This window comes from Doryrhamphus excisus, chromosome 17 (genome assembly GCF_030265055.1).
Source record: "Doryrhamphus excisus isolate RoL2022-K1 chromosome 17, RoL_Dexc_1.0, whole genome shotgun sequence".
In the NCBI taxonomy this organism is placed as follows: Eukaryota; Metazoa; Chordata; class Actinopteri; order Syngnathiformes; family Syngnathidae; genus Doryrhamphus; species Doryrhamphus excisus.
This window is the reverse complement of record NC_080482.1, coordinates 15,158,692-15,186,641: the sequence shown is the minus strand read 5'-3', so window position 1 is coordinate 15,186,641 and position 27,950 is coordinate 15,158,692. Positions and strand designations below refer to the sequence as shown.

The 27,950-nt window shown below is 40.2% G+C and overlaps 1 protein-coding gene across 2 annotated transcripts; it reads left to right on the top strand.

Moving 5' to 3' along the window:
• Window positions 1-25: 25 nt before the first annotated feature.
• Window positions 26-27,712, top strand: LOC131105407 (phosphatidylinositol-3-phosphatase SAC1-B). Of its 2 annotated transcripts, none has more exons than XM_058053472.1 (20): window positions 26-141; window positions 561-658; window positions 739-813; window positions 878-1,005; window positions 3,120-3,269; window positions 4,806-4,865; window positions 4,977-5,010; window positions 7,651-7,752; window positions 12,635-12,720; window positions 12,900-12,986; window positions 13,061-13,129; window positions 13,236-13,315; window positions 15,283-15,381; window positions 15,459-15,597; window positions 17,226-17,295; window positions 17,393-17,465; window positions 17,564-17,657; window positions 23,636-23,728; window positions 23,800-23,857; window positions 23,923-27,709. In XM_058053472.1, the coding sequence occupies exons 1-20, from the start codon at window positions 113-115 to the stop codon at window positions 24,057-24,059; spliced, it is 1,761 nt and encodes a 586-aa protein (XP_057909455.1). In that variant the 5' UTR covers window positions 26-112; the 3' UTR covers window positions 24,060-27,709. The 2 variants fall into 2 exon arrangements, with proteins under 2 accessions (XP_057909455.1, XP_057909456.1); XM_058053473.1 differs by lacking the exon at window positions 26-141 and adding an exon at window positions 291-448 and having other exon boundaries at window positions 23,923-27,712.
• Window positions 27,713-27,950: the final 238 nt, after the last annotated feature.

Here is a 27,950-nt window from a genome sequence, read left to right as displayed (position 1 = left end):
AGGCGCTGTGTTTAGCACATGCGCAGTAACGTCAACAATAGCCCCCACATTTGATGGCGGAAGTAGTCGGCGTGCTGAGCTGACACGTCACGGAGGTTAAACTGAATGAAAGATGGCGAGCACCTATGCCAGCTTTAACTTGTAAGTGCCTACGACATTCGGATAATGTCACGTCGTTTTGTTTTGTGGTCGTAGAACAACCGGAATATGTACATTTAGTGGATGAACGATGAGTAAGCGAAACGGAACCATGCTGCTGAGCCGTGTATCCACGCCTACGTCACGGGGTCCTGGATGAAACACATTTGATGCTAGTAGTTAAAGTTATACTTAGCATTTTAAGTCGTCTGTTTTGTTGAGTTTAATAAGTGGTTCCGCGGTTTAAAACAGTTTAAGATACATTTGGGTGCTTCTGTGATTGAATTCATTCATTTCCATGTTTAGTACGGTATGACTCAACAAGAGTATCATTGTAACCGCATTTTAATCGAACCATTTTACCTCTAATCACAATTTCTGATCAATTGCGTAAAATAAGTGCTGTTCTCGTTCCACCTTAGGCGCACCACACCTGAGAAATTCTACATCGAGGCTTGTGACGATGGATCTGTGGACGTTCTGGTCATCGATAGGGTGTCGACGGAGATGACTCTCACAGGTAGGCATTCATTGTCAACAGTACTTTGAGCTTGTTTACATGGCTTCCTGCTTCCTGTTCTTCCTTGCTGCGTTCCACAGTGAAGCGGGAGGTTCCTGCATCAGCTGAGACCAGGCCAATATGTGGACTCATGGGGACGCTGCGTTTGGTGGCAGGTAGAACGTCATCACGAAAAGTGTCATATCTGAGACAATCAACACAACTTCCTGTTTGTCGTAGGCATGTACCTGATCGTCATCACCAAGAAGACCAAAGTGGGGGATCTACTTGGCCATGCCGTGTGGAAGGCTGTGGATTTTGACATCATCTCCTACAAGAAGACAATAATCCATCTAACAGACAGCCAGGTAGACACCAGGATTGTACTTGCGACTGTAATCTTTGGTGGACAGTAGTATTGATATTAGGGGGTTGGCCACTGATTTGTATCGGATGATATCAGCTCCAGAACCCCCACCGCTCTTTTCTCTCTATAATTCTTCTTCTTATATTCTCATGACACAGGTTTGAGACACATATAAAGTATTATAGAATTCTACTTATTGAACTGATAATTATCAACTTAAAAAAATATCTAAAAATATCTAAAAAACTAAAGGTAGGGCTTAACAAGAAGAAACTGAGAACTTTGAGTTGGTCACCTGTTCAGACATACATAGTCTCAAGTTCTTGTTATTTTAATGCACAAGATTAGACACATGCAATCCAGAAAATGATATGTAAATGTTACACTTAGGGGGGGAAAAAGTGGGCTAATAAATTGACAATAAAAGCATAAATACTGCGGATTTCAGAAAACAACAGATGGAATGATACAGCACAATAAAATGAAAAAAAATCAAAACATTGTTACAACTATAATGATGAAAATGGTAATATTAATGATGATTATAATAATGGTGATAATAATAACAATAATAATGGTAATGATAAAGAGTATAACAATAATGATAATAATGATAATAATAATAATAATATTACAATGATAATAATAACAGGGGAATACAAGACTGTGGCATGAATATGATTATATCTTGCAAAAAGGGGTAGGCATTTATAAGCTTTTGCTTCAGCCTACTCCTTTTGGGCTTGTGATCAGATAGCTGAATACAAATGTAAATAATGGAAAGTTATATTTTGATTGATGTAAGAAATGCACTGTAATGTTTTTTTTCTAAAACCTTAAGGTAGGGTTTAACAAGAAGAAACTGATATTTGGGTTGGTCACCTGTTCAGACACAGCCTCAAGTTCTTGTTTTTTAATGCACAAGATTAGACACATGCAATCCAGAAAATGATATGTAAATGTTACACTTAGGGGGGGGGGGGAAGTGGGCTAATAAATTGACAAAAAAGCATAAATACTGCGGATTTCAGAAAACAACAGATGGAATGATACAGCACTCTACAAGAAGCAATGAAGTCTGTAAAATTAAATAATTAATAATAAATTTTAAAAAATCCAAAAATTGTTACAACTATAATGATGAAAATGGTAATATTAATAATGATTAGAATAATGGTGATAATAATAACAATAATAATGGCAATAATTATAACAATAATGATAATGATGGGCGGCACAGTGGTCGAGTGGTTAGCGCGCAGACCTCACGGCTAGGAGACCAGGGTTCAATTCCACCCTCGGCCATCTCTGTGTGGAGTTTGCATGTTCTCCCCGTGCATGCGTGGGTTTTCTCCGGGTACTCCGGTTTCCTCCCACATTCCAAAAACATGCTAGGTTAATTAGCCACTCCAAATTGTCCATAGGTATGAATGTGAGTGTGAATGGTTGTTTGTCTGTATGTGCCCTGTGATTGGCTGGCAACCAGTCCAGGGTGTACCCCGCCTCTCGCATGAACACAGCTGGGATAGGCTCCAGCACCCGCCGCGACCCTCGTGAGGAAAAAGCGGTAGAAAATGAATGAATGATAATAACAATAATAATATTACAATGATAATAATAAGAGGGGAAAACAAGACAGTGGCATGAATATGATTATATCTTGCAAAAAGGGGTAGGCATTTATAAGCTTTTGCTTCAGCCTACTCTACGCTTGTGATCAGATAGTTGAATACAAATGTAAATAATGGAAAGTTATATTTTGATTGATGTAAGAAATGCACTGTAATGTTTCAGAAATGAAGAAATTATAATGTCATGCCAATAAATCCGATAACGTTAAAAATAGCTCAAATAACCGATGATCAGGGATGCTCTGGTCAGGATTTTATGCTGCCTGTCGTAGGCACGGTTTACCATCAACTCGTGTAAACTTTAGAGACGGGATTGACCGTGACGTAGACAGACAGACCGTTTGATGGTGAGTTCAAGTGGGCAAATCGCACCAACATTATCCGTGTAGCATAAAGACATCCACATGTAAAAAATTGTTGGCTTTTTACCTTTTTAATTGGCCCACGGCACATTCTAACAATCTCTCTCTCTTTTTTTTTCCAGATGCAAGACAGCAAGACATATTTGTCCATGATCAACAGTGTCATTCATACAGACAGCTTCTACTTTGCAACAGACTACGACCTGACGCACACACTGCAACGGCTGGCCAACACCAGTCCTGAATTTCAGGAGATGAGCCTCCTGGAGAGGGTATGTGTGTCTGCATGTTGCAAATGCGAGCCCTCATTGCACCGCCATGGAGGATGCAGAAGAAAAACACCGCAAATGCCAAAAATAAACACAAACCCCCAAAACATCATTCATTCATTTTCTACCGCTTTTTCCTCACGAGGGGTGCTGGAGCCTATCCCAGCTGTCTTCGGGCGTAAGGCGGGGTACACCCTGGACTGGTCGCCAGCCAATCACAGGGCACACATAGACAAACAACCATTCACACTCACATTCATACCTATGGACAATTTGGAGTAGCCAATTAACCTAGCATGTTTTTGGAATGTGGGAGGAAACCGGAGTACCCGGAGAAAACCCACGCATGCACGGGGAGAACATGCAAACTCCACACAGAGATGCCCGAGGGTGGAATTGAACCCTGGTCTCCTAGCTGTGAGGTCTGCGCGCTAACCCCTAGACCACCGTGCCGCCCCCCAAAACATCATATGAGAGCAATTTCGTACGTTTGCGGAACAAAAGAGAAATCAGCCAGGATACCAAGTGGCACCAGACCTGTCGGATATTTGTTTTTACAGACTTATGGTGTAATATTTTACCTTTTTGAGCCCAAGATCCCAGGTCTCGGCCTTGAACCTAGGCAAGATTTTCATCCAACTGGCTGATTTGACATTTCTATCTTGTCTGATTTATTGTTTTTCCTTCTTTATAAATGGACTAGTTTGGTCGTTAAAGCATAGAAAACTTTTTTACCACCTTCTAAATACAATTTTGACCATCATGAGAGCCCTGTAGACATAGAATAACACCCCTATAGTCACCTTTACACCTATATTACCAAATATAGTAGACATAATAAGAGAAAATAAGACCTAGACTCGCACTAGTTAGCTTCGGGAGAGTCCCTTTTTTTGTTTTTGTTTACTTTGGACTTCCTGCAGTGGCTAATGTAGCATTACTGACACCTTCTGACCAGTGTAGAATACTACACATCGACGATTCTTTTTCTATTCCGCTTATGCTCACTAGGGTGGCGGGGGTATGCTGGGTCCCATCCCAGCTGACTTTGTGCAAGAGGCGGGGTGTACCCTGGACTGGACACCAGCCAATGGCATAACACATATAGACAATAATTATTATTATTATTATTATTAAGGACTTATTTGCATTTGAGTTTGTCATTTTTATGCTTGAAAGTGATTAATTTAGACAGAAATATCTAACATTGGCTTAAACATGAATATTTTCTAATAATTAACCATAAAACATTCATATATTTTGAAGAACGGTAATAGAGCGAAGCCACAATTCCGACAATGTGCTTTTACTGCCATCTACTGTCCACTCGGAGGTTAGGTTTCTTTGTTGTCCAAATATGACTCAATATTTGCTCTCCTAAAAGGTGCGCGTTTGGGTGCAAATAAGGTATATTTTGTCAACGTCCTACGCTGTTTGAGGTTAAGATTATCCGCTGATTGGCAGGCAAACGGAGCAGCAACAGGAAGAACATGAAGCACACGACTATTCACAACAATAATATTGGATTTTTCCTTCCAGGCAGATCAGCGTTTTGTGTGGAATGGCCACCTGTTGAGGGAATTCTTTGCACAACCAGAGGTGAGACTTCATCTGGGAATTTATGTAGACTTTTTAAAAAGGTTTTTTTATTGGTGTTGTGTGAATATAATATGTGACTCTTCATACTGTATTTCTGTCTATTTCTTACAGTTACACAAGTTTGTATACCCCGTCATCCACGGCTGTATCCTTTTCTTGTTGTCTGACAGCCTCTCCAATGAGTGGTGAGCTCACTGGAGGGGAGACCCAGACGCTCGCCATCATGCCCCCCCTGCAATGTACGTAGGTCCAACATAATTTCTCTACATTAGTGCCCGATGAGCCGCTCTTTGTCTGGTCCCTCCCCGAGCACCAGTTTGTCATTGGTGACCCGAGTAGCGGCATAAATGCCCCCGACAACCTGCTGTTAGCCGTTAGCTCCTAGGATCATCAGGATACGCAAGCTTCACCACAATCATTGTTGGAATTTTTTTCCCCACTGTAATATTCCAAAAATTCCAACTCATAATATTGCAACTCGGCGGTCGAGTGGTTAGCGTGCAGACCTCACAGCTAGGAGACCAGGGTTCAATTCCACCCTCGGCCATCTCTGTGTGGAGTTTGCATGTTCTCCCCGTGCATGCGTGGGTTTTCTCCGGGTACTCCGGTTTCCTCCCACATTCCAAAAACATGCTAGGTTAATTAGCGACTCCAAATTGTCCATAGGTATGAATGTGAGTGTGAATGGTTGTTTGTCTATATGTGCCCTGTGATTGGCTGGCGACCAGTCCAGGGTGTACCCCGCCTCTCGCCCAAAGACAGCTGGGATAGGCTCCAGCACCCCATGCACCCCCTCGTGAGGATAAGTGGTAGAAAATGAATGAATGAATGAATTAATTTCATACTAACTTTTGCCTGCACGGTGGACGACTGGTTAGCGCGCAGGCCTCACAGCTAGGAGACCCAAGTTTGATTCCACCCTTCTCTGTGTGGAGTTTGCATGTTCTCCCCGTGCATGCGTGGGTTTTCTCCGGGTACTCCGGTTTCCTCCCACATTCCAAAAACATGCTAGGTTAATTAGCGACTCCAAATTGTCCATAGGTATGAATGTGAGTGTGAATGGTTGTTTGTCTATATGTGCTCTGTGATTGGCTGGCCACCAGTCCAGGGTGTACCCCGCCTCTCGCCCCAAGACAGCTGGGATAGGCTCCAGCACCAGGCTCCAGGAAAAGCAGTAGAAAATGAATGAATGAATGATGCTTACTAGTGGAGATTTGAACCCAGGGCGTTTGCTCCGAAGTCCAGAACACTAACCACTACACCACATATTTTTAGAATATGCCACACGCCAATAAAACCAGTGACTTTTGACACCGCTGTATTAGCTTTCAAGTAAGTCGACCAGTGAACAATGTTTACTGGTTCGCATTTAAAATTTTGAGGCTTCATTGTATTACGGTTTTTAGAAAAAATATGGATCGCCGATAGTAAAAAAAAAAAAAATCTGCAAATTGTACGTGTTTTGTACGCACAATAATTGCTAAATACTTGGATTTGCAACCAGTCCAGAGGGTACCCCGCCTTTCGCCCGAAGCTGGAATAGGCTCCAGCATATTTGAACCCTAGCGAGGACAAACGGTACACAAAATGGATGGCAAATATGGATGCAACTATACGACAATCAAAGATGCATTCAAAGACATTGTGTTGATATGTAGTATTCTACACCGGTCACTAGGTGTCAGCAATGTTCCATTGATGAAGCAAGGAAGTACTGTACAGAAACTGGTACAACAAACTCCCGATGCTAGCATGTGTGACTTTATATTACATCTTATTTTCTCTTATGTCTGCTAAATTGGCTAATAGGAGTCTAAATGTGTAAGGGTGTTGTTTCATGCTCCGGAGGGCTCCAATAATGTTAAGGTCATGAACGTTTTTTTATGATATGATCTACCTAGGGCAGGGGTCTCAAACTCAATTTACTTGGGGGCCACTGGAGCTAGGGTCTGCGTGAGACTGGGCCACATTCCACTGTTCTCAAATAGTTTTTATTTTTCTGCACAAAATAAGATGAAAAATAAATAAATCAAGAATAAAGAAAATCAATCAATTAGTAATAAATAAATATAATAATAATAATAAAACAGCAAATAATAAAAACTTAAGAAACCACATATAGTTGGTGGGTAGACAAATGATTTTTTTCAGATTAAAATGAACAAAGCATTATTAGAGCCCTGTAGACATGACAAAACACGACTATAGTCACATTTATACTCTTTTTATTTACAACATATTGCGCAACTGCAGGGTCTTGAGACACATGCTAACTCGCAAACTAGAGAGCTAGCGACCTAAACGGTAGCCTTCAAGTTATTTCCTTTAAACTTAAATAGGCAAAAACTTACCACTTCCACACGGATAGGGAGGATAACTATTAACAGTTATTTAACCTTTAACATGAACATGAATCAAACGTAATAATTTTTTCTGGGTACATGATACCATACAGCATTCATATCAAACATTAAACTTTCATATCAAGGCGGGGGCCTCAAACTAGTGTCCTGCGGGCCACATTTGGCCCGCGGGCCGCGTGTTTGAGACCCCTGATCTAGGGGAATATTCCATTTCTAAATAAGGAATCCTGATTGAGCTTGCTTTTGGGCTGCACCGTGGTTAGCATGGTTTGCTCACTGCCAGACAACTGTTGGCCCTTGGCATCCTATGCATTGCTTGCGCACTATCCCTGCATATTCTATGTTTTGTGTACCATAAGTGGGCCATCGTTTGCCGGTAGATCTGACTCCTCTGCCTTTTTCTTAACACACCCTTTTACTAGTCATCGTCATGAAATCCAGTTGTATCAACGGGAAAGTGTTTGACTGGAGTATTATCTCCCGGAGGAGCTGCTTCAGAGCAGGGGTACGATACTATGTCCGAGGTAACCACACTGTCATACCCCCACAACACAAGTTGACTAGACGCTATACTGTCCAAAATACTCAGTTCAACACACACCTCCACTAAGCACAACAGAAGTAATGCCAAAAATGTAGAGAGCTGAGCAGGTCGTCGTCAGTTACATTTTTCCCCCACACTTTTTCATAGTTTAGCTCAGGGGTGGGCAAACTACGGCCCGGGGGCCACATCCGGCCCGCCAAGTGTTTGAATACGGCCCGCCCGTTCTTTCCAAAGTATTTCATTTAAAGTCAACATACAAGCTGGCATCATGGCTTGAGACGACATTTTTTGGCGGTAAAGGATAGTGTATTGAGTTGTGGAAGGAAGGAAGGAAGGATAGTGTTTGAGTTGTGGAAGGAAGGAAGGATAGTGTATTGAGTTGTGGAAGGAAGGAAGGAAGGAAGGAAGGTTAGTGTATTGAGTTGTGGAAGGAAGGAAGGAAGGAAGGATAGTGTTTGAGTTGTGGAAGGAAGGAAGGTTTGGCGGTTTCGTTATTTGATGCGGTCTGTGAAAAAAGGGACACAAGCACATAATAATAATAATAATAATAATAATAATAATAATAATAATAATAATAATAATAATAATAATAATAATAAATTCTTATTATTATAAATTTATAATGCACTTTACATCAAATAAATGATCTCAAAGTGCACATATAGCTGATTGCATAACACTTTTACAGATACAATAATTTTGTTATTTGATGCGGTCTGTTGTTTACAAAGTGCTCCTGAAAAAAGGGACACAGGCACATAATAATAATAATAATAATAACAAATAATAATAATGTAAAATAATAATAACAAATAATATAAAATAATACTAAATTTATTCTTCTTATTATAAATTTATAACGCACTTTACATCATCATAATAATAAAAATAATATAAAATAATAAAAAATAATATCAAATAATAATACATTTATTCTAATTATTATAAATTTATAACGTACTGTACATCAAATAAATTATCTTAAAGTGCACATATAGCAGATTGCATAACACTTTTACAGATACAATAATTTCGTTATTTGATGTGGTCTGTTATTTACAAAGTGCTCCTGAGAAAAGGGACACAGGCACATAATAATAATAATAATAATAATAACAAATAATAATAATATAAAATAATACTAAATTTATTCTTCTTATTATAAATATATAACGCACTTTACATCAAATAAATGATCTCAAAGTGCACATATAGCAGATTGCATGACACTTTTACAGATACAATAATTTTGTTATTTGATGTGGTCTGTTATTTACAAAGTGCTCCTGAAAAAAGGGACACAAGCATATAATAATAATAATAATACAATTAATAATAATAAATAATAATAATATAAATAATAATACATTTATTATGATACATTTATAACGCACTTTACATCAAATAAATGATCTCAAAGTGCCCATAAAGCAGATTGCATGACACTTTTACAGATACAATAATTCCAGCTGGACTGTTACGTGTAAAATATCTGTCTGGCCCCCCGTCAATTTTGTTAAATCAATGCGGCCCGCCAGTCAAAAAGTTTGCCCACCCCTGGTTTCGCTACTCCTATGGCTTATAGTCAGGTGCAACTTATATATATCTCACTATATACACTCCTGATCAAAGTGGTAAGACCAGTTAAAAACGTCTTGCACTGTTGGATATTTGGTACAGTTTCAAAATTGGAGTGAGACAAAAAATGTTTTGCGTAAGCAATTTAACAATTTATTACAAACAAGCACTAAAGTGAAATAAATAAGCTGTTCAACTGATCCAAAGTCTTTAAAAGGCAAAATATTGGCAATAAGGTAATTTTTTGTCAGGTATTCACACTGCTGTGATATCCTGATGACAAAGACAAAAAGGCTGTCAATCCTGGTGGGATCATCTGGCAACGCGTCATTGCCGCTGAGGGTTGGAAGAAGTAGACGTTCATTTGAAATGCCTGGTCCTGAGGATTGTGGAAAACATCCAAAAATGGCTGTGTGTCAAAACACGGGACCATCCTCAGCCCAAATGGAGGTTGTTACTGGTGCCGAATGCAGTCAGACCAACCATCAGACGCCAGGAAGGTTTGAAGAAAAAAAAAAAAGAAGTCTTCAAAAGCCTCATCTGCTTCTGACAGTTGGGAATTTGCAGGGGAGCACCAAACATGGGACATTGAAAGGTAGAAGAAGGTTTTATTGCCGATGGCTTCCTCCAACGTGACCGGCACGACAAGGAGAGGGGTTTTGTGCACAGCACAGTGGAGGGGGCGCCATCATGATCCTTCAATGGAACAATGGAGCTTCAGGTTCTGCAGGGGCGTCAAACGGCAGCCATCTATGTGGAGATGTTGCAGGGGACATCCCTTCCAGATGAATAAGTTCACTATTTTGGACCATCCTGCAGTTCTCTTCATCTAAATCCAATGGAGAATTTTTTTTAGATTAATGTCAAGGGGAGTTAACAAAAATGGACGTCAGTTCCAGACAGTGGATACCCTCCGTGAAGGCATCTTCACCCCCTGGATCAACATTCCCACAAGCCCCCTGGAACCACTGCATCAAGCATGCCTAAGGCCATTTGTTAACAGTAATTATTGTTAACCTTATTTCAATAATTTTTTATTTATTTATCCGCTTTAATGCTTGTTTGCAATAAATATCTTAAGGTCCAATAGTACAAAATGTACATTTTTGCATTTTTTTAACTGGTCTTAAAGTTTTGATCATGTATATACTGTATCGTGTAAGTGCCTGGTGGTTGTCTTATGGCGACACTTAGTGGCTGCAGTAATTCATTGCGTTCACCAAAAAATGACTTTTGGTGTTAAAAGGTGGCTGTTTGATCATTTTCCCCACACTGGTATGCAAAGAAAGTCATAGAAGTCAAAATCAGAAATCAGTATCTTAAAAAGGAACTACCTGAATAACAGTAAATATTAATTTAAAGACAGACAGATTGATTCTTTAATGAGGGAGGTTGGCATATTTATTTGCTCTACATGGCATATAAATCCCTGTCAATTACTTTCCTGGTTTCAAAAGACTTAGTGTATTGAGTTGTGGAAGGAAGGAAGGAAGGAAGGTTAGTGTATTGAGTTGTGGAAGGAAGGAAGGAAGGATAGTGTATTGAGTTGTGGAAGGAAGGAAGGAAGGAAGGTTAGTGTATGGAGTTGTGGAAGGAAGGAAGGAAGGTTAGTGTATTGAGTTGTGGAAGGAAGGAAGGAAGGAAGGAAGGTTAGTGTATTGAGTTGTGGAAGGAAGGAAGGAAGGAAGGAAGGATAGTGTTTGAGTTGTGGAAGGAAGGATAGTGTATTGAGTTGTGGAAGGAAGGAAGGTTAGTGTATTGAGTTGTGGAAGGAAGGAAGGAAGGAAGGAAGGAAGGAAGGAAGGAAGGAAGGATAGTGTATTGAGTTGTGGAAGGAAGGAAGGTTAGTGTATTGAGTTGTGGAAGGAAGGAAGGAAGGAAGGAAGGAAGGAAGGATAGTGTTTGAGTTGTGGAAGGAAGGAAGGATAGTGTATTGAGTTGTGGAAGGAAGGAAGGAAGGATAGTGTTTGAGTTGTGGAAGGAAGGAAGGATAGTGTATTGAGTTGTGGAAGGAAGGAAGGAAGGAAGGAAGGTTAGTGTATTGAGTTGTGGAAGGAAGGAAGGAAGGAAGGAAGGATAGTGTTTGAGTTGTGGAAGGAAGGAAGGAAGGATAGTGTATTGAGTTGAAGGAAGGAAGGAAGGAAGGATAGTGTATTGAGTTGTGGAAGGAAGGAAGGAAGGATAGTGTATTGAGTTGTGGAAGGAAGGAAGGAAGGATAGTGTATTGAGTTGTGGAAGGAAGGAAGGAAGGATCGTGTATTGAGTTGTGGAAGGAAGGAAGGAAGGAAGGAAGGAAGGTTAGTGTATTGAGTTGTGGAAGGAAGGAAGGAAGGAAGGAAGGAAGGAAGGAAGGAAGGAAAGAAGGATCGTGTATTGAGTTGTGGAAGGAAGAAAGGAAGGTTAGTGTATTGAGTTGTGGAAGGAAGGAAGGAAGGAAGGATAGTGTATTGAGTTGTGGAAGGAAGGAAGGTTAGTGTATTGAGTTGTGGAAGGAGGGAAGGAAGGAAGGAAGGATAGTGTATTGAGTTGTGGAAGGAAGGAAGGAAGGTTAGTGTATTGAGTTGTGGAAGGAAGGAAGGAAGGAAGGAAGGAAGGATCATGTATTGAGTTGTGGAAGGAAGAAAGGAATCTTAGTGTATTGAGTTGTGGACTCCTATAGAGCCGCTATAGCTAAGGGGAGGACATAAAGCATATCTGGCCTACAGCACATACCCATATAAGGAAGTCTGGCATTCTGTGACATCACAAACCGCCAGTGTTGGAACGCCCTCTGAAACCTGAGTGTTTTGAGCCATCCCAAACTTGTTTTAGGGCTGTAACTTGGCATGCTTTAATCCGAGAATAAAAACATTCTAACTACATTTATAGGTCAGAAAAGTGGAATAAGCAAAATAGCTCCCCTTTAACGTTGTTCTCTCATATCAATATCTGAAGTTTAGTTTTTCATAAGATCATATTATTGTATGATATTTTGGGGTCATAGGTTATTATTAGCTTTATGCATTGTTTTGGCGACTTTTAATATTTGTGATTTTAGCAATAAAGGATTTGTATATTGGATTATCCTCATTGTTTTTTGCAGTACCTTTAGCGAGTGAAGATTGCTTGTATAGTTATTAACCCATATCTCTCCACACAATAAGTTAGATATGGTAAAACCAAAGAGCAATAAAGGGTATTTTATAAGTACAAATTTAGCTTTATTCAATATTGGAAATGTTTCTTGCCATTGGTACGGCTCTCCATTGTGTTTCATCCATTCTTGATTGTGTTGTTGCTGCTAGGGATTGATACCGAAGGCCATGCTGCAAACTACGTGGAGACGGAGCAGATTGTGCAGTACAACAGCGCCAAGGCATCTTTTGTTCAGGTGAGCTCCAGCATGAATGAGAGACTTTCTTAAACCACACATAAATTCACGCTTACATTTGATTGACATTTGTGATGATAGGATGATATACAGTGGTGTGCCGCCTTCCGGATTTCTTATTTTTACTTTTTCACACCATGGTATATATGCATTGTTCATTCGTTTTATTTCCTCCATAGACAAGAGGCTCAATCCCCTTCTACTGGTCCCAAAGGCCCAACCTGAAGTACAAGCCAAGACCACAGATAAGCACAACAATCAATCATGTAATTGACTCTTCTGTATTCCTCATTGAACCGTTTCTACACAGAATTTCCTTATTTCCTCTTGATTGTTTCAGTTGGATGGATTCCAGAGGCACTTTGACTCGCAGATTATTCTTTATGGGAAACAGGTCATTTTGAACTTGGTAAGGTGCTTAAAACGGACATAACATGTCCGACTGACGTTTCTTGACGATTCTGAAGTAATGGTCAATAGGAACATCAGTAAATAAAGGCTACTTCTTTTTCCAGATCAACCAGAAGGGCTCAGAAAAGCCACTGGAGCAGGCGTTTGAAAAGATGGTGGCCTGCTTGGGAAACGGCACCATCAAGTAAGAGTGTGCAGTTGACATTTCACACACGGCTGTATTGCTTTTGCTCAGTAACACTTACATTTCTGGGGCCAAAATTGTTCAACTTATACATCAATGATATCTCCAAAGTTACGAAAGACTTAAAGCTGGTATTATTTGCGGATGATACCACTGCTTTTTGTTTTGGAGGGAGTACAGACCAAATCATTAGAAAGGTCAGAGAAGAAATGGTCACACTAAAAAGATGGTTTGATGATAATAGATTGTCCTTGAACCTAAATAAAACTAAAATCATGCTGTTTGGTAACAGCAGAAAGGACACACACCAGCAAATACAAATAGACGGTGTAGACCAGGGGTGGGCAAACTTTTTGACTCGCGGGCCGCATTGATTTAACAAAATTGACAGGGGGGGCAGACTATATAGTATTTTACATGCAACAGTCCTATTTTTACGCATATTTTACATGTAAAAGTGTCATGCAATCTGCTATATGTGCACTTTGAAATCATTTATTTGATGTAAAGTGTGTTGGAAATTAAATGTATTATTATTTTTATTATTATTATTGTCTTCATTATTACTATTTTATATATATATTATTATATTAGATTTGTTATTATTAGTTATAGCAATGTTATTATCATTATATTATTATTATTATTGTTAATAATAATAACAATAATAATATTACGACTATTATTATATTAATATTATTAACAACAATATGAATATAATAATAGTAATATTATTATTATTAACAACATTCTTATTATTATTATTATTGTCATTATTTTTATTTTTATTTTTGTGCTTGTGTTACTTTTTCCAGGTGCATTTTGTAAACAACAGACCACATAAAATAACGAAATTGATAAAGCAGCTACCTCAACCATCAAAAAGTTGGCCCAAGCCACGATGCCAGGTTATGTGTTGAGTTTAAATGAAATACTTTGGAAAAAACAGGCGGGCCATATTGAAACACTTGGCGGGCCGCATGTGGCCCCCGGGCCGTAGTTTGCCCACCCCTGGTGTAGACATTGAAAGGGTGAACGAAAATACATTTCTGGGGATCACAATAGATGAAAATATGAGCTGGAAACCTCATATTACAAATATACAACATAAGGTGGCCAGAAATATTTCAGTATTGAACAAAGCAAAATTTGTTCTCAATCAGAAATCACTCCACACTCTTTATTGCTCTCTGGTTCTACCATATCTTACTTATTGTGTGGAAATATGGGATAATAACTATAAAAGCAATCTTCACTCGCTAAATGTACTGCAAAAAAGGTCAGTAAGGATAATTCATAATGCCGCCTACAGAGAACATACTAACTCCTTATTTCTAAAATCACAAATACTTCAACTTGCTGATATAGTTCATCTTCAAACAGCTAAAATAATGCATAAGGCTAAAAATAACAATTTATTTAAAAATGTCATCCAATACTTCTCTACAAGAGAGGAGAAATATGATCTCAGGGAAGAAGTACATTTGAAACACTTCTATGCTAGGACTACGTTATGCTAGCCATAGCATTTCAGTATGTGGAATCAAACTATGGAATGGATTGAGTAAGGACCTCAAACAATGCACAACGATGAGCCAATTCAAGAAACAATACAAGCAGTTGATGTTTGCTAAATACAAGGATGAAGAGTCTTGAACCAGTCATGATGTGCTATATATATCACTATATTGACACGCACTATGGTACACATTATGGCATTGGATGCTCATATCACCTCGTACTTCGGTACGAGGTACATTAAAAAAAAAAACAAAAACCTTAAACTGTATTATGGAAAGCAGGAAGTGAACAAATGTAACAGTTAGTGATTGTAAAAGTACCAGATGGAGGGGTAGGATTTAATAAGCTTTGCTTCTTCCTACTCCTTTTGGACATGTGGAACTGTGAACTGATTATGGGATGCATGTTCAAATGAAATAAAACCATTACCATTACCATTTCCCCAGGTACATCGCTTTTGACTTCCACAAGGAGTGCAGTAGGATGAGGTGGCATCGCCTCCAACTCTTGATGGACATGGTTGGCGAAATCCAGGAGGAGTTTGGGTCAGTGAAGTAGCAGGTATATTGGATAGATACCATAACGGCCCTCGTAATTAGTAACAATGTGGATTTGGGTACAGGTACTTCCTGGTGGATTCAGATGGGAAGGTGCTGTTAAACCAGGAGGGGACATTTCGCAGCAACTGCATGGACTGCCTGGACCGCACCAATGTCATTCAGAGTCTGCTGGCCAGACGCTCTCTGCAATCACAGCTACGGGTAAGGCGGTCATGCTCCAATCAGTGGAAACAGGGAGGAAAAGCCTAATAGTGGAGGCATTGAGAGCTTAACAACTGTAGTAAGACTTTCAAACAATATGCCATATACCACGGGTGGGAATTGGGAGTTTTTCCCATCATTCACAATCATTATGTGAAACATGAACACATATTTCTTTCCATTTTCTGTGCATTATAACACAAGAAAACAAGTTCAAATGAGCTAGCTTACAATGCTGTCATTGGGATACACATATATCAACTATGAAGCCCTCTAAAAAACCTCTAACAACATTACATGGTTTGATATACATGCTATGATCATGCATTAACACGTACACTGATGATAACATGTACAGTTGCAGTATCTTGGCCTATTTTGATGATTTAAAACACGTCCCTAACTTCTTTGCTGTGTGCATTGATAACTAACTAAGACGACACCTTGCTGCAGACTTTGTGGAAACATTAAGCCGGTCTTTGTGAATGAGACGCGCTATTTATGCGAGCCACCCCCATTGTTTCGTTGCCTAAGTTGCGGTGAGTTCACAGAAATTGTGCGTGTTAGCTTTCTGGTATCACGTCTTATGTTACCGGGTGGGTTTTGACCCATGTATTAAATCAGCTATAAAATACACTAAAAACAATAAGTTACCATCAAATTTGCTTCTCATGTCTTGGTTACCTTCTTAGGCTTCCTCATCCATGAAAATGTTGCTTTTAATACTTTTGGTGTGGGCATGTAGGCCTTTTTTTGTCACTATACCCCTCCATTTCTATTTCCAAAAATGGTCAAATGAACCTCAAAAGAATCATATTCATAAATTGAAGGTTCTTTTGTTACCTGGCTATTACTGAGGGATATAGAACATATCTCTTAAATCAATTAGTTTGATTTATTTTCTCATTTTAGTATTAATGACTAAAGAAACATCTATGGTGTTGGGGTGAATTTTGACCCATATATATTCATGTCAAGAAAAGGTAGAAAAAGTGATTGTTTTCAGCAACAGAACTTTAGTATAAAGTGAAATGAAAAAGCAGAACAGGTCCAGATCTTGGTTCACTGTACTTCTTGCCATTCTTTCCATGATCCAAATTGTAAATGTGAAATCAGCCATCAGTCAAATGAGTGAATTCACCTCACATGTCTGGACCTTGTTTTTCTGCTGGTATACTGGAAAAGCGGTCAAAATGAGAATCCCCTGAAGCTTACATGATGAGAAGAGGAGCTGGTTGTCATTGTGTTGGCTAATTGGACACTTATGATTTCAGTTTTGGCTCAAAATATTGCTTTATAGTCATATTATTATAACCGGGTCCAAACCGACCCTAACAATACAGTGGTCATAATTTCAACCAGACCATTTTAAAATGTAGTAAAAATGATTTTTTTGGTTTTATTTTGTTGAAATAGAGTTTCCTGACAAAGTCAAAAAGCCTTGATGCAATAAACAAATGTTATGTGATTCTTTTTATGCATTAAAATGTAAAACAGGTCGGTGCCGACCCGAACACAAGAGGAAGGTTAAAACAATCAATCCGATTTTGTGCTATGGAACCTTCTGTTGGGCACATATGTGTACCGAATTGTGGTTCTGCCAGTATGACTGTGCTATGCCTCCACAGAGACTAGGGGTCCTACACACGAACCAGCAAATTGAGGATCAAGCAGACTTTGAAAAGATGTACAAGAATGGTGAGCTGTCTATCACACAGTGTCTTTCCTGGACTTGCATTCCCTCTTTTCAGTCTTTCTGAGCTTCCTCTTTCTTTGTCTTCCTGTTTTCCTGCAGCTTGGGCAGACAATGCAGACGCGTGTGCCAAACAATATGCCGGCACTGGAGCCTTGAAGACGGACTTTACCAGGTCAGTTATGACCCCTTTCTTGGTAACTCGCTTGCCAAGTGTCAATAATCCTCATATCAGCAATTTTCTGAGTCATGGTGCCGGGGTCATTGTTTTAGGACAGGCAAGAGAACTCAGTGGGGACTGCTGATGGATGGCTGGAACTCGATGATCCGATATTACAAAAACAACTTCTCCGATGGCTTTAGACAGGTAGGTTCACATTTTGCGGCGCGGGTCCCATTCATCGCTGTTGTGTTTGGGGGTGAGACATTTCATCCACTTTGCCCCCAATGCTGTACAAACGTTAATGAATGCTTGGTGTTGGACGGAGAGACCCTGTCCAAACCCCAGGACAGCTGTGGCTACAAATGTAGTTTACCACTGCAGTCCTTCAGTCAGTCATTGATATTTGCAGTACACTCATACCTAGCCACTTTGCGCCTCCACTTCCACGGCTTCTAAATATTCATTCTTTTTGTACCGCTTTTTCCTCACGAGGGTTGCGGCAGGTGCTGGAGCCTATCCTAGCTGTCTTCATGCGAGAGGCGGGGTACACCCAATCACAGGGCACATATAGACAAACAACCATTCACACTCACATTCATACCTATGGACAATTTGGAGTCGCTAATTAACCTAGCATGTTTTTGGAATGTGGGAGGAAACCGGAGTACCCGGAGAAAACCCACGCATGCACAGGGAGAACATGCAAACTCCATTCCACTCCCTGGCCGAGGGTGGAATTGAACCCTGGTCTCCTAGCCGTGAGGTCTGCGCGCTAACCACTAGACCACTGTGCTGCCTCTTCTAAATATTCATTCATTCTTTTTCTACCGCTTTTTCCTCACGAGGGTCGCGGGGGGTGCTGGCGCCTATCCCAGCTGTCTTCGGGCGTAAGGCGGGGTACACCCTAGACTGGTCGCCAGCCAATCACAGGGCACATATAGACAAACAACCATTCACACTCACATTCATACCTATGGACAATTTGGAGTGGCTAATTAACCTAGCATGTTTTTGGAATGTGGGAGGAAACCGGAGTACCCGGAGAAAACCCACGCATGCACGGGGAGAACATGCAAACTCCTTTCCACTCCCTGGCCGAGGGTGGAATTGAACCCTGGTCTCCTAGCCGTGAGGTCTGCGCGCTAACCACTAGATCACTGTGCTGCCTCTTCTAAATATATTCATGAAAAAAAATACTTAAAGGGGACTTATTTTCCTAAATTTTCTACCCTTTGTATTGAGTTGTGGTCTCCTATAGAGCAGCTACACACAATAACCCGCACAGAAAAAGTTTTCGATTTTGCAGAATCTATACCTATTCCAGCTGTATTTCCTTTGGTTGTGGCGGACGTCCTTATATGGTTCATAGATCGTAAGCACTGTGTGTGTGACCTATCACAGTGTAGTGGGGAAACCCGGAGGTGGGCCGGTGGAATAAATTAAAACACACCGTTTTGGATGGGTCCCCTTTTAAGCAATGGGAACAAAAGGCACAAATTTGCTTTAACTTCTTTAATAGCGAAGTATATGAGTTATCAAATTAAAGTTTAAAAGTTGAAATTAAATGTGTTTTATCAGATAGAATTCATCCCAGACTGGAATCACTTCAGCCTGTTAATTCATTCACTGTTAAGTGTTGGTTGCGCGTGATTCAAATAAAATGTGAATGCACATTTTGTTGATATGCTGATATGATAAAGCTATGATGCAGTTTTTAAAAAAATATATATTTAACCTTCCTCTTGTGTTAGCTTTTTGGTATCATCTCTTATGTTAACGGATGGGTTTTGACCCATGTATTAAATCAGCTATAAAATACACTAAAAACAATAAGTTACCATCAAATTTGCTTCTCATGTCTTGGTTACCTTCTTAGGCTTCCTCATCCATGAAAATGTTGCTTTTAATACTTTTGGTGTGGGCATGTAGGCCTTTTTTTGTCACTATACCCCTCCATTTCTATTTCCAAAAATGGTCAAATGAACCTCAAAAGAATCATATTCATAAATTGAAGGTTCTTTTGTTACCTGGCTATTACTGAGGGCTATAGAACATATCTCTTAAATCAATTAGTTTGATTTATTTTCTCATTTTAGTATTAATCACTAAAGAATCTATGGCAGAGGTAGGTAACCTATGGCTTGGGAGCCAGGTAGGGCTCTTTTGATGACTGTATCTGGCTCTCAAGCATTTACCACAATAAAAATGTATGTTTGCTAACATTTTAAAGTAAACATCACAGAAATCACTGTTAAAAATATTAAAAATCAACAACTTTCTTATGCATTTTAATCCGTCCATCTATTTTCTACTGCAATACGGCCGACCATATCTATCTTTCCTGATGATATTTTCCAGGTCAAACACCAAAACTCGATTATTACTGGGTAATGCGGTCGTGTACCTCGGTCATTAAGATGTAAATGTAAACTTTCCTCCTTTAGTCAAATAGTCACCTAGCTAAAGCTGCAGAACCAAGCCTTCTGGCAAAGATGGCCAAAAGAATGAAATATACGGAGTACGGTGCAAAACCATGCAGCAGCAGAAGTTGCATTAATGGCAGCAAGTATTTGATTTATTATTGGACACTGCGCTGCTCACAAAAGTGTGCTGGCCACACCCCCTTGGCGTGGGGTAGTGTGCCTGGTCTACGTAATTAGAGCCCATTATATCTAAAACTGTTGGTCTTACATAAAAATGCACACATTTTATTGCATTCAATGTTTAAAAAAATGTATATGGCTCTCACAAATATACATTTTAAAATATCTGGTCTTCATGGCTCTTGTAGCCAAAAAGGTTCCCGACCCCTGATCTATGGTGTTGGGGTGAATTTTGACCCATATATATTCATGTCAAGAAAAGGTAGAAAAAGTGATTGTTTTCAGCAACAGAACTTTAGTATAAAGTGAAATGAAAAAGCAGAACAGGTCCAGATCTTGGTTCACTGTACTTCTTGCCATTCTTTCCATGATCCAAATTGTAAATGTGAAATCAGCCATCAGTCAAATGAGTGAATTCACCTCACATGTCTGGACCTTGTTTTTCTGCTGGTATACTGGAAAAGCGGTCAAAATGAGAATCCCCTGAAGCTTACATGATGAGAAGAGGAGCTGGTTGTCATTGTGTTGGCTAATTGGACACTTATGATTTCAGTTTTGGCTCAAAATATTGCTTTATAGTCATATTATTATAACCGGGTCCAAACCGACCCTAACAATATAGTGGTCATCATTTCAAAAAGACCATTTAAAAATGTAGTAAAAATGATTTTTTTGGTTTTATTTTGTTGAAATAGAGTTTCCTGACAAAGTCAAAAAGCCTTGATGCAATAAACAAATGTTATGTGATTCTTTTTATGCATTAAAATGTAAGTTTTTAGCATATCGTCATGTTTTGCTTTACAATATATCAAAGTTGCATCCTTCGATTTTTCACAATGTGGCCTTGCTGGAAAACGTTTGGACACTACTGCAATGGAGTCTGCTTTAACCGTGCCAAAAATGAAGTGAGTCAGTGCAGTGGCCAAAGTACAACCAAAGCCTCCTCCATGACTTTATGATTTTATGATTTGATCATGATTTATCGGCAATGTAAAGCTCTAAACCAAAACATCAGGTGTACCTTTGAAGCCAATAGACCTATTCATCGCTGGCATTGTTTCTTCTACAATCATTTCGGTGTTTATTCCGGGTTCAACTCTAAATGGCGTGCACGTGAACGTGTTGACTTTTCGTAGTTAATGGCCAGTGAGGTTAATGTTTAGCAATGACATTTTTGCAACAAAGGTTTTTTTTTTTTTTTGGACATTTCACATCGAAATATGTGGTTTTGTAGCTGGGAGAACCAAATGAATAATGGTAAACCTCACATCTTTTGTACTCTTACAAAAAACCAAACGTAAATCAACACAAATAAAAATATATATGTACATATAAACATACACATGTTTGAAAGGGAATGGGAAGAAGTCAACCCTAACCACCCAGATTCCGACCTCATCCCAACAAAACATATATTATTCCTTGTCTACCAGAATGGAAACCCCACATCCAACCACCCTCACCCAGTTTGAGGCACCCAACCACGTGCCAAGAGCAACCAGTTCATTACTAGTCATCGTATCGTACATAGTCCAGTACAAAAGAAAGAAAGAACCAGTGAAACCACTCCAACTGTACAGTCACCACAATTTAACATGGATATAAAAAACATCAATGTATCATCAAGGTATTGTTTCAGTGAGATTGAAAAAGAAAAAATATTCTTTAAAATACCTCAAATGAAATAATCACACTTGAGTCTTACTACTTCCTTATTGTCACTGCTAGCCCAACTACAGTGTTTTCCACTTCCACTTCCTTTATTCTTTTATTTTTTGGTTATTTATGAATTTATTTAATTGTATTTATCATCCTTCCTCTTTCCCCTCATGCATTAAAAAGCCACGGTGTAGAGTGGGCCTGTTGAGAGTGGACTGCAGCCCCACTCAGCAAGCCCTCACCCGGCTGCCCTATCTACTTAACTTGAGTTAATCAGTGCTGTGTTGTCCTATGCTGTGTGTTGCATTAAAAAGACGGGATGGGAGTCTGTTGGGATGGATAGCTGGGTTCAATTCCACCCTCGGCCCACCCTCTCCCCGTGCATGCGTGGGTTTTCTCCGGGTACTCCGGTTTCCTCCCACATTCCAAAAACATGCTAGGTTAATTAGCCACTCCAAATTGTCCATAGGTATGAATGTGAGTGTGAATGGTTGTTTGTCTATATGTGCCCTGTGATTGGCTGGCGACCAGTCCAGGGTGTACCCCGCCTCTCGCCTGAAGACAGCTGGGATAGGCTCCAGCACCCCCCGCGACCCTCGTGAGGAAAAGCGGTAGAAAATGAATGAATGAATGATTATTATTTCTTGTGGTTGTTTTCCTATATAGATCATGACGTTACATGGAAATCTGGATTTATAAGTTGTGCACCACAATGAAACATTATTGAATAAACACATTTGTGTACTAGTAAAGTGTTTTGAATCCAGAAAAAAATGCTCAATTTGTCAAACAATAATTTGTGAAGCAAAGGTGAGAAAAATCCAGCGAGAAATGGAAGCGCTAGATTTTGTAGCTTGTGCAAAATCAGCACTTGGTATTGGATCTAATGGGTGGTGTTTCATTGTGACCACTTCAAATTGTCACAGCAATGTGATTCACTCACCTGTGCCATCATTTGATTTGCTGCCGCTAATAAAATACTTGTTTAGGAGGCACTGCTTCATCACTTTTTGCTCTTTTCCTTCACAAGTTGTTGAAGAATTAGACCATGTTGGCAGGGACGCCATGATAGATGTTTTCCTAGTCAAACCATCGCTCATTGGTTGATCGCCAACAAGAACGGGTGTGGGTAAAACGTGGACCGCGGTCTAAATAAAGGATTCTGATTGGTCCATTTCAAGATTTGCAAGGATTGGCTTGCAAATTAGCACCGGAATTACGCAGTCCGTGTTTTTTAAAAACTCTTGGCAGTATGGCATGCCAAAGTGCACTTGCCCGACGGGAATATCACTGATTGGATTTACTTGCCCCAATTTTGTTTTAACTTGCCCCGGGCCATCGGTACATCGTTATTGTCGAGTTCTTCAAAAACTTTTTAATGTTGTTCTATGTATTATTCATTCATTCATTTTCTACCGCTTTTCCTCACGAGGGTCGCGGGGGCTGCTGGAGCCTATCCCAGCTGTCTTCGGGCGAGAGGCGGGGTACACCCTGGACTGGTCGCCAGCCAATCACAGGGCACATATATAGACAAACAACCATTCACACTCACATTCATACCTATGGACAATTTGGAGTCGCTAATTAACCTAGCATGTTTTTGGAATGTGGGAGGAAACCGGAGTACCCGGAGAAAACCCACGCATGCACGGGGAGAACATGCAAACTCCACACAGAGATGGCCGAGGATGGGAATTGAACCCTGGTCTCCTAGCTGTGAGGTCTGTGCGCTAACCACTGGACCGCCGTGCCGGTTCTATGTATTAGTTTCTTGAAATTTAGCTCCTTGAGTAAATCATAACCACCATGAAACAATTTCTGTAATGGATATGGTAATATATTATGCCTTGCTTTGAATAAAATAACATAATAATAACATTATGAAGTTTTACCGAAAGTGCGATGTGTGTTTTTAAACAGGACTCGATCGACCTGTTTCTTGGCAACTTTGCTGTTGACGAAGCCGACACCATGACGCCACTGCGCGAGCCCAAAGATTGGAAGTTTTTGACCGTAAGACTCCAAAGACATTGAAGGTTCCCCCGCATGTTCTTTCATCTCCAATGACCCCTTTGCTTTTCCAGTTGCCGATAATCATGGTGGTGGCGTTCTCCATGTGTATCATCTGCTTGCTAATGGCTGGTAAGAACATCTCCAGTGGGAAAGGAAAACCGTGTCACTTTATTCACTCCGCTGCTTTTCATCAGGCGACACGTGGACGGAGACTTTGGCTTACGTTCTGTTCTGGGGAACGGCCAGCGTGGTGACGGGCGGTGTGATCCTCTTCAACGGGCGGGAGTTTGTCGATGCTCCAAAGCTGGTGCAGAAAGAGAAGCTGGACTGAATGTGTGTGTGTGGAAAGCAGCTCTGCCCTGGTGAGATCACCACCTCGTCATCGCTTTACCCCCGGCAACACCACCACCATCATCATCATCATCAGCAGGCCTGGAGCCTGTACTAGCACAGACAGGGTGGAGGCGAGGAAGGTGAGGAGGTCAGCTGCTGCTATCCACACTGCTACGATACTCAAATCTGCACATAGGTGTTTATGTACACTGAACCTCTGGGGGGTTCATGTACTCAGAAAGTACTTCACGGGGAATATCAGTGGATGTATACAACATCTCCACTGTCTGATTTTTCTTAAAACTGTCCTTCCCCTTGGCGTATAGTGTATTGATTACTCGGGGGAATGACTAAGCATTGTACAGTTGAAATGATGCAAGCCTCATTGTAAATCGCAGTTGCTTTATTGCTAACTACCGCAGGTGTATGACGTTTAAAATAAATAGAATTTACAATCAGGCTTCAATCATTTTGTGTTCGGGAAATGATGATTCCGACATTTAAAGAATAACAATGTGGTGCTGAATGTAAACAATGCCCCACTTTTGCAGTACATGTACCATATTAGGGTCGGGTGATGGGTGACATGGACCTTAGCATAGCTTAGCATCACGATAGTTTGGGGCTATATCACGATATGATAATATAAATCCTGAATTTAACATGTATTATATATATATATATATATATATATATATGGGCGGCACGGTGGTCTAGGGGTTAGCGCACAGACCTCACAGCTAGGAGACCAGGGTTCAATTCCACCCTCGGGCATCCCCGTGCATGCGTGGGTTTTCTCCGGGTACTCCGGTTTCCTCCCACATTCCAAAAACATGCTAGGTTAATTGGCTACTCCAAATTGTCCATAGGTATGAATGTGAGTGTGAATGGTTGTTTGTCTATAGTATGTGCCCTGTGATTGGCTGGCGACCAGTCCAGGGTGTACCCCGCCTTACGCCCGAAGACAGCTGGGATAGGCTCCAGCACCCCCCGCGACCCTCGTGAGGAAAAGCGGTAGAAAATGAATGAATGAATGAATATATATATATATATATATATATATATATATATGAGACATAGTTGTTATGCAACAATCCAACGCACATTTGATTTGGGTTGATGGGCATTATGACATTTATGATAACATTTCTATTTCCACCCCTGTTCAAAAGTATTCATACCCTTGTCCTCCTGAAGTATAAAGTCATCTGTTTTTCATTGCTTAAGTATTTTTCTACTTGTAAAATGTGTCTTGTTGGTCCCCTCAATGTTATTCAACAAATCCAAGTAAACATTAACGATAAATTGAGGGGATTGGTGAGGTCACTTTCAGTTTGAAATCATCGCCAGATTCTCCACCATGGTCAAGGAGAAAGAACTGAGTGAGGACCTGAGGTTGCGTATTGTGGATGAACACAAGGATGGTTTGGGCTACAAAGCAATATCCAAGCAGGGGTCTCAAACTCAATTTACCTGGGGGCCACTGGAGCTAGGGTCTGGGTGAGACTGGGCCGCATCAAGTTTTCCAAAAAAAAAAAAAAAAAACGCATTTATTAAAAACAGAAAAATGAATAAACTTTGCTTTGGTTCCGATTTTCTACAAGAAAAGCTCTGATAAAACATTCCACTGTTCTCAAATATCTTAATTTTTATTTTTCTGCACAAAATAAGATGAAAATAAATAAACAAATCAAGAATAAAGAAAATCAATCAATCAGTAATAAATAATAATAATAATAATAAAACGGCAAATAATAAAAACTTAAGAAACCACATATAGTTGTTGGGTAGACAAATTTTTTTTTTATTAAAATGAACAAAGCATTATTAGAGCCCTGTAGACATGACAAAACACGACTATAGTCACATTTATACTCTTTTTATTTACAACATATTGCGCAACTGCAGGGTCTTGAGACACATGCTAACTCACAAACTAGAGAGCTAGCGACCTAAACGGTAGCCTTCAAGTTATTTCCTTTAAACTTAAATAGCCAAAAACTTACCACTTCCACACGGATAGGGAGGATAACTATTAACAGTTATTTAACCTTTAACATGAACATGAATCAAACGTAATAATTTTTTCTGGGTACATGATACCATACAGCATCCATATCAAACTTGCGCGGGCCGCACTAACATTAAACTTTCATATCAAGGCGGGGGCCTCGAACTAGTGTCCTAGGGCCGCGTGTTTGAGACCCCTGGTCCAGAGCATCATTAAGAAGTATAAAGAATTCCACACAGTGAAGCACCTGAGAAGACCTGGAAGGAAGCCCAAAGTCTCACCCAGGCAGGCGAGAAAATTGGTACGGGCCGCCACCATTAACTCCCATATCACCACCAAGGAGATGTTGCGTGACCTGGGTGACGAGGGAAGCAATATCTCAAGACAGACACTCACTCCAGAGGACATTGAATAGGGCAGGACTCAATGGACGGTGACCACGCAAGACTCTACTCCTCAAACCCAACCACACAAGAGCACGTCTGGACTTCACCAAAAAACACCTAGACGAAGCCAAGGCATTTTGGTCGTCAATTCTGTGGTCAGATGAGATGAAGATGGAGCTCTTTGGCCGCAGAGATGTTGTTTACGTTTGGCGAAAGAAGGGTGAAGCTTTCAAACCAAAGAACACGGTGCCAACTGTTAAGCATGCAGAAGGAAGCATAATGCTGTGGGGCTGTTTCTCGGCGAGTGGGACGGGGAACCTCATTAAGGTGGACGGCATCATGCGGAAGGAACAGTAGACCATCCGGCAGTCTGCTGCAAAACTTGGTTTAGGGCCACATTGGCTCTTCCAACAAGATAACGACCCCAAACATACCGTCAAAAAATGGTTTGAGGACAATGAAATTATTGTTTTGGAGTGGCTAAGCCAAAGCCCGGACCTCAACCCTATCGAAAATCTGTGGCGGGAACTCAAGGTCAAGGTCAGTGCAAGGACGCCATCCAATCTGAAGGACCTGGAGAGAATTTCAGAGGAGAAATGGGCCAAAATCCCTGTGGAAACGTGTCGGAACCTGGTAGTCAACTACAGGAGACGTCTTGAATCTGTAATTGCAAACAAAGGCGATGCCATTGACCAGGGGTCTCAAACTCAATTTACCTGGGGGCCACTGGAGCTAGGGTCTGGGCGAGGCTGGGCAGCATCAGGTTTTCTGAAAAAAAATAAAAATAAAAAACACAATTATTAAAAACAGAAAAATATACAAACTTTTTCAGTGCTTTGGTTCCGATTTTCTACAATAAAAGCTCTGATAAAACATTCCACAGTTCTCAAATATCTTAATTTTTATTTTTCTGCACAAAATAAGATGAAAAATAGATAGATAGATAGATAGATAGACTCCCTTTATTGTCATTGCACAAAAACACAGTAGTGAAATTGCCAACGAAATGTCGTTGCCTGGCTCCCATATAATAACAGACACAAAAGAAGCTAAGTGATAATAAATAATAATAATAATAATAATGTGGAGAATAAATAGATAGAATAAATAATAAAGAATAAATAAATAAGCAAATCAAGAATAAAGAAAATCAATCAATCAATAATAAATAAATAGTCGGGGGCCTCAAACTAGTGTCCTGCGCGCCACATTTGGCCCTTCTATATCGGACTCGGATATATCGGAAATTCGCTCACAACGGACAGATAAAAAAGAATCGATTTTTCTGTAATGCATTTCCAATAAAAATTAAAAAAACGGATTTCGCCTATTTCGGACAAAATCTCCAGTCCCGTTCCAATGCATTTCCATTAAATTTCCCTCGCATATATCGGATGGCCGCATCGTGGCGCTCCGATTCGCCGAATCGTGACAGGCCGCTATACGACGTCATTTGCAGCGTTTGCAGCGTTGCCTGCGCGTCCAGGTACAT

Coding starts and splice junctions, on each gene's coding strand:
- LOC131105407 (XM_058053472.1), top strand. CDS start 113: ATGGCGAGCACCTATGCCAGCTTTAACTT. Junction 5,011..7,650: donor ATACCCCGTCATCCACGGCT/GTATCCTTTTCT, acceptor CCCTTTTACTAG/TCATCGTCATGAAATCCAGT. Junction 23,729..23,799: donor AAGATTGGAAGTTTTTGACC/GTAAGACTCCAA, acceptor TTGCTTTTCCAG/TTGCCGATAATCATGGTGGT.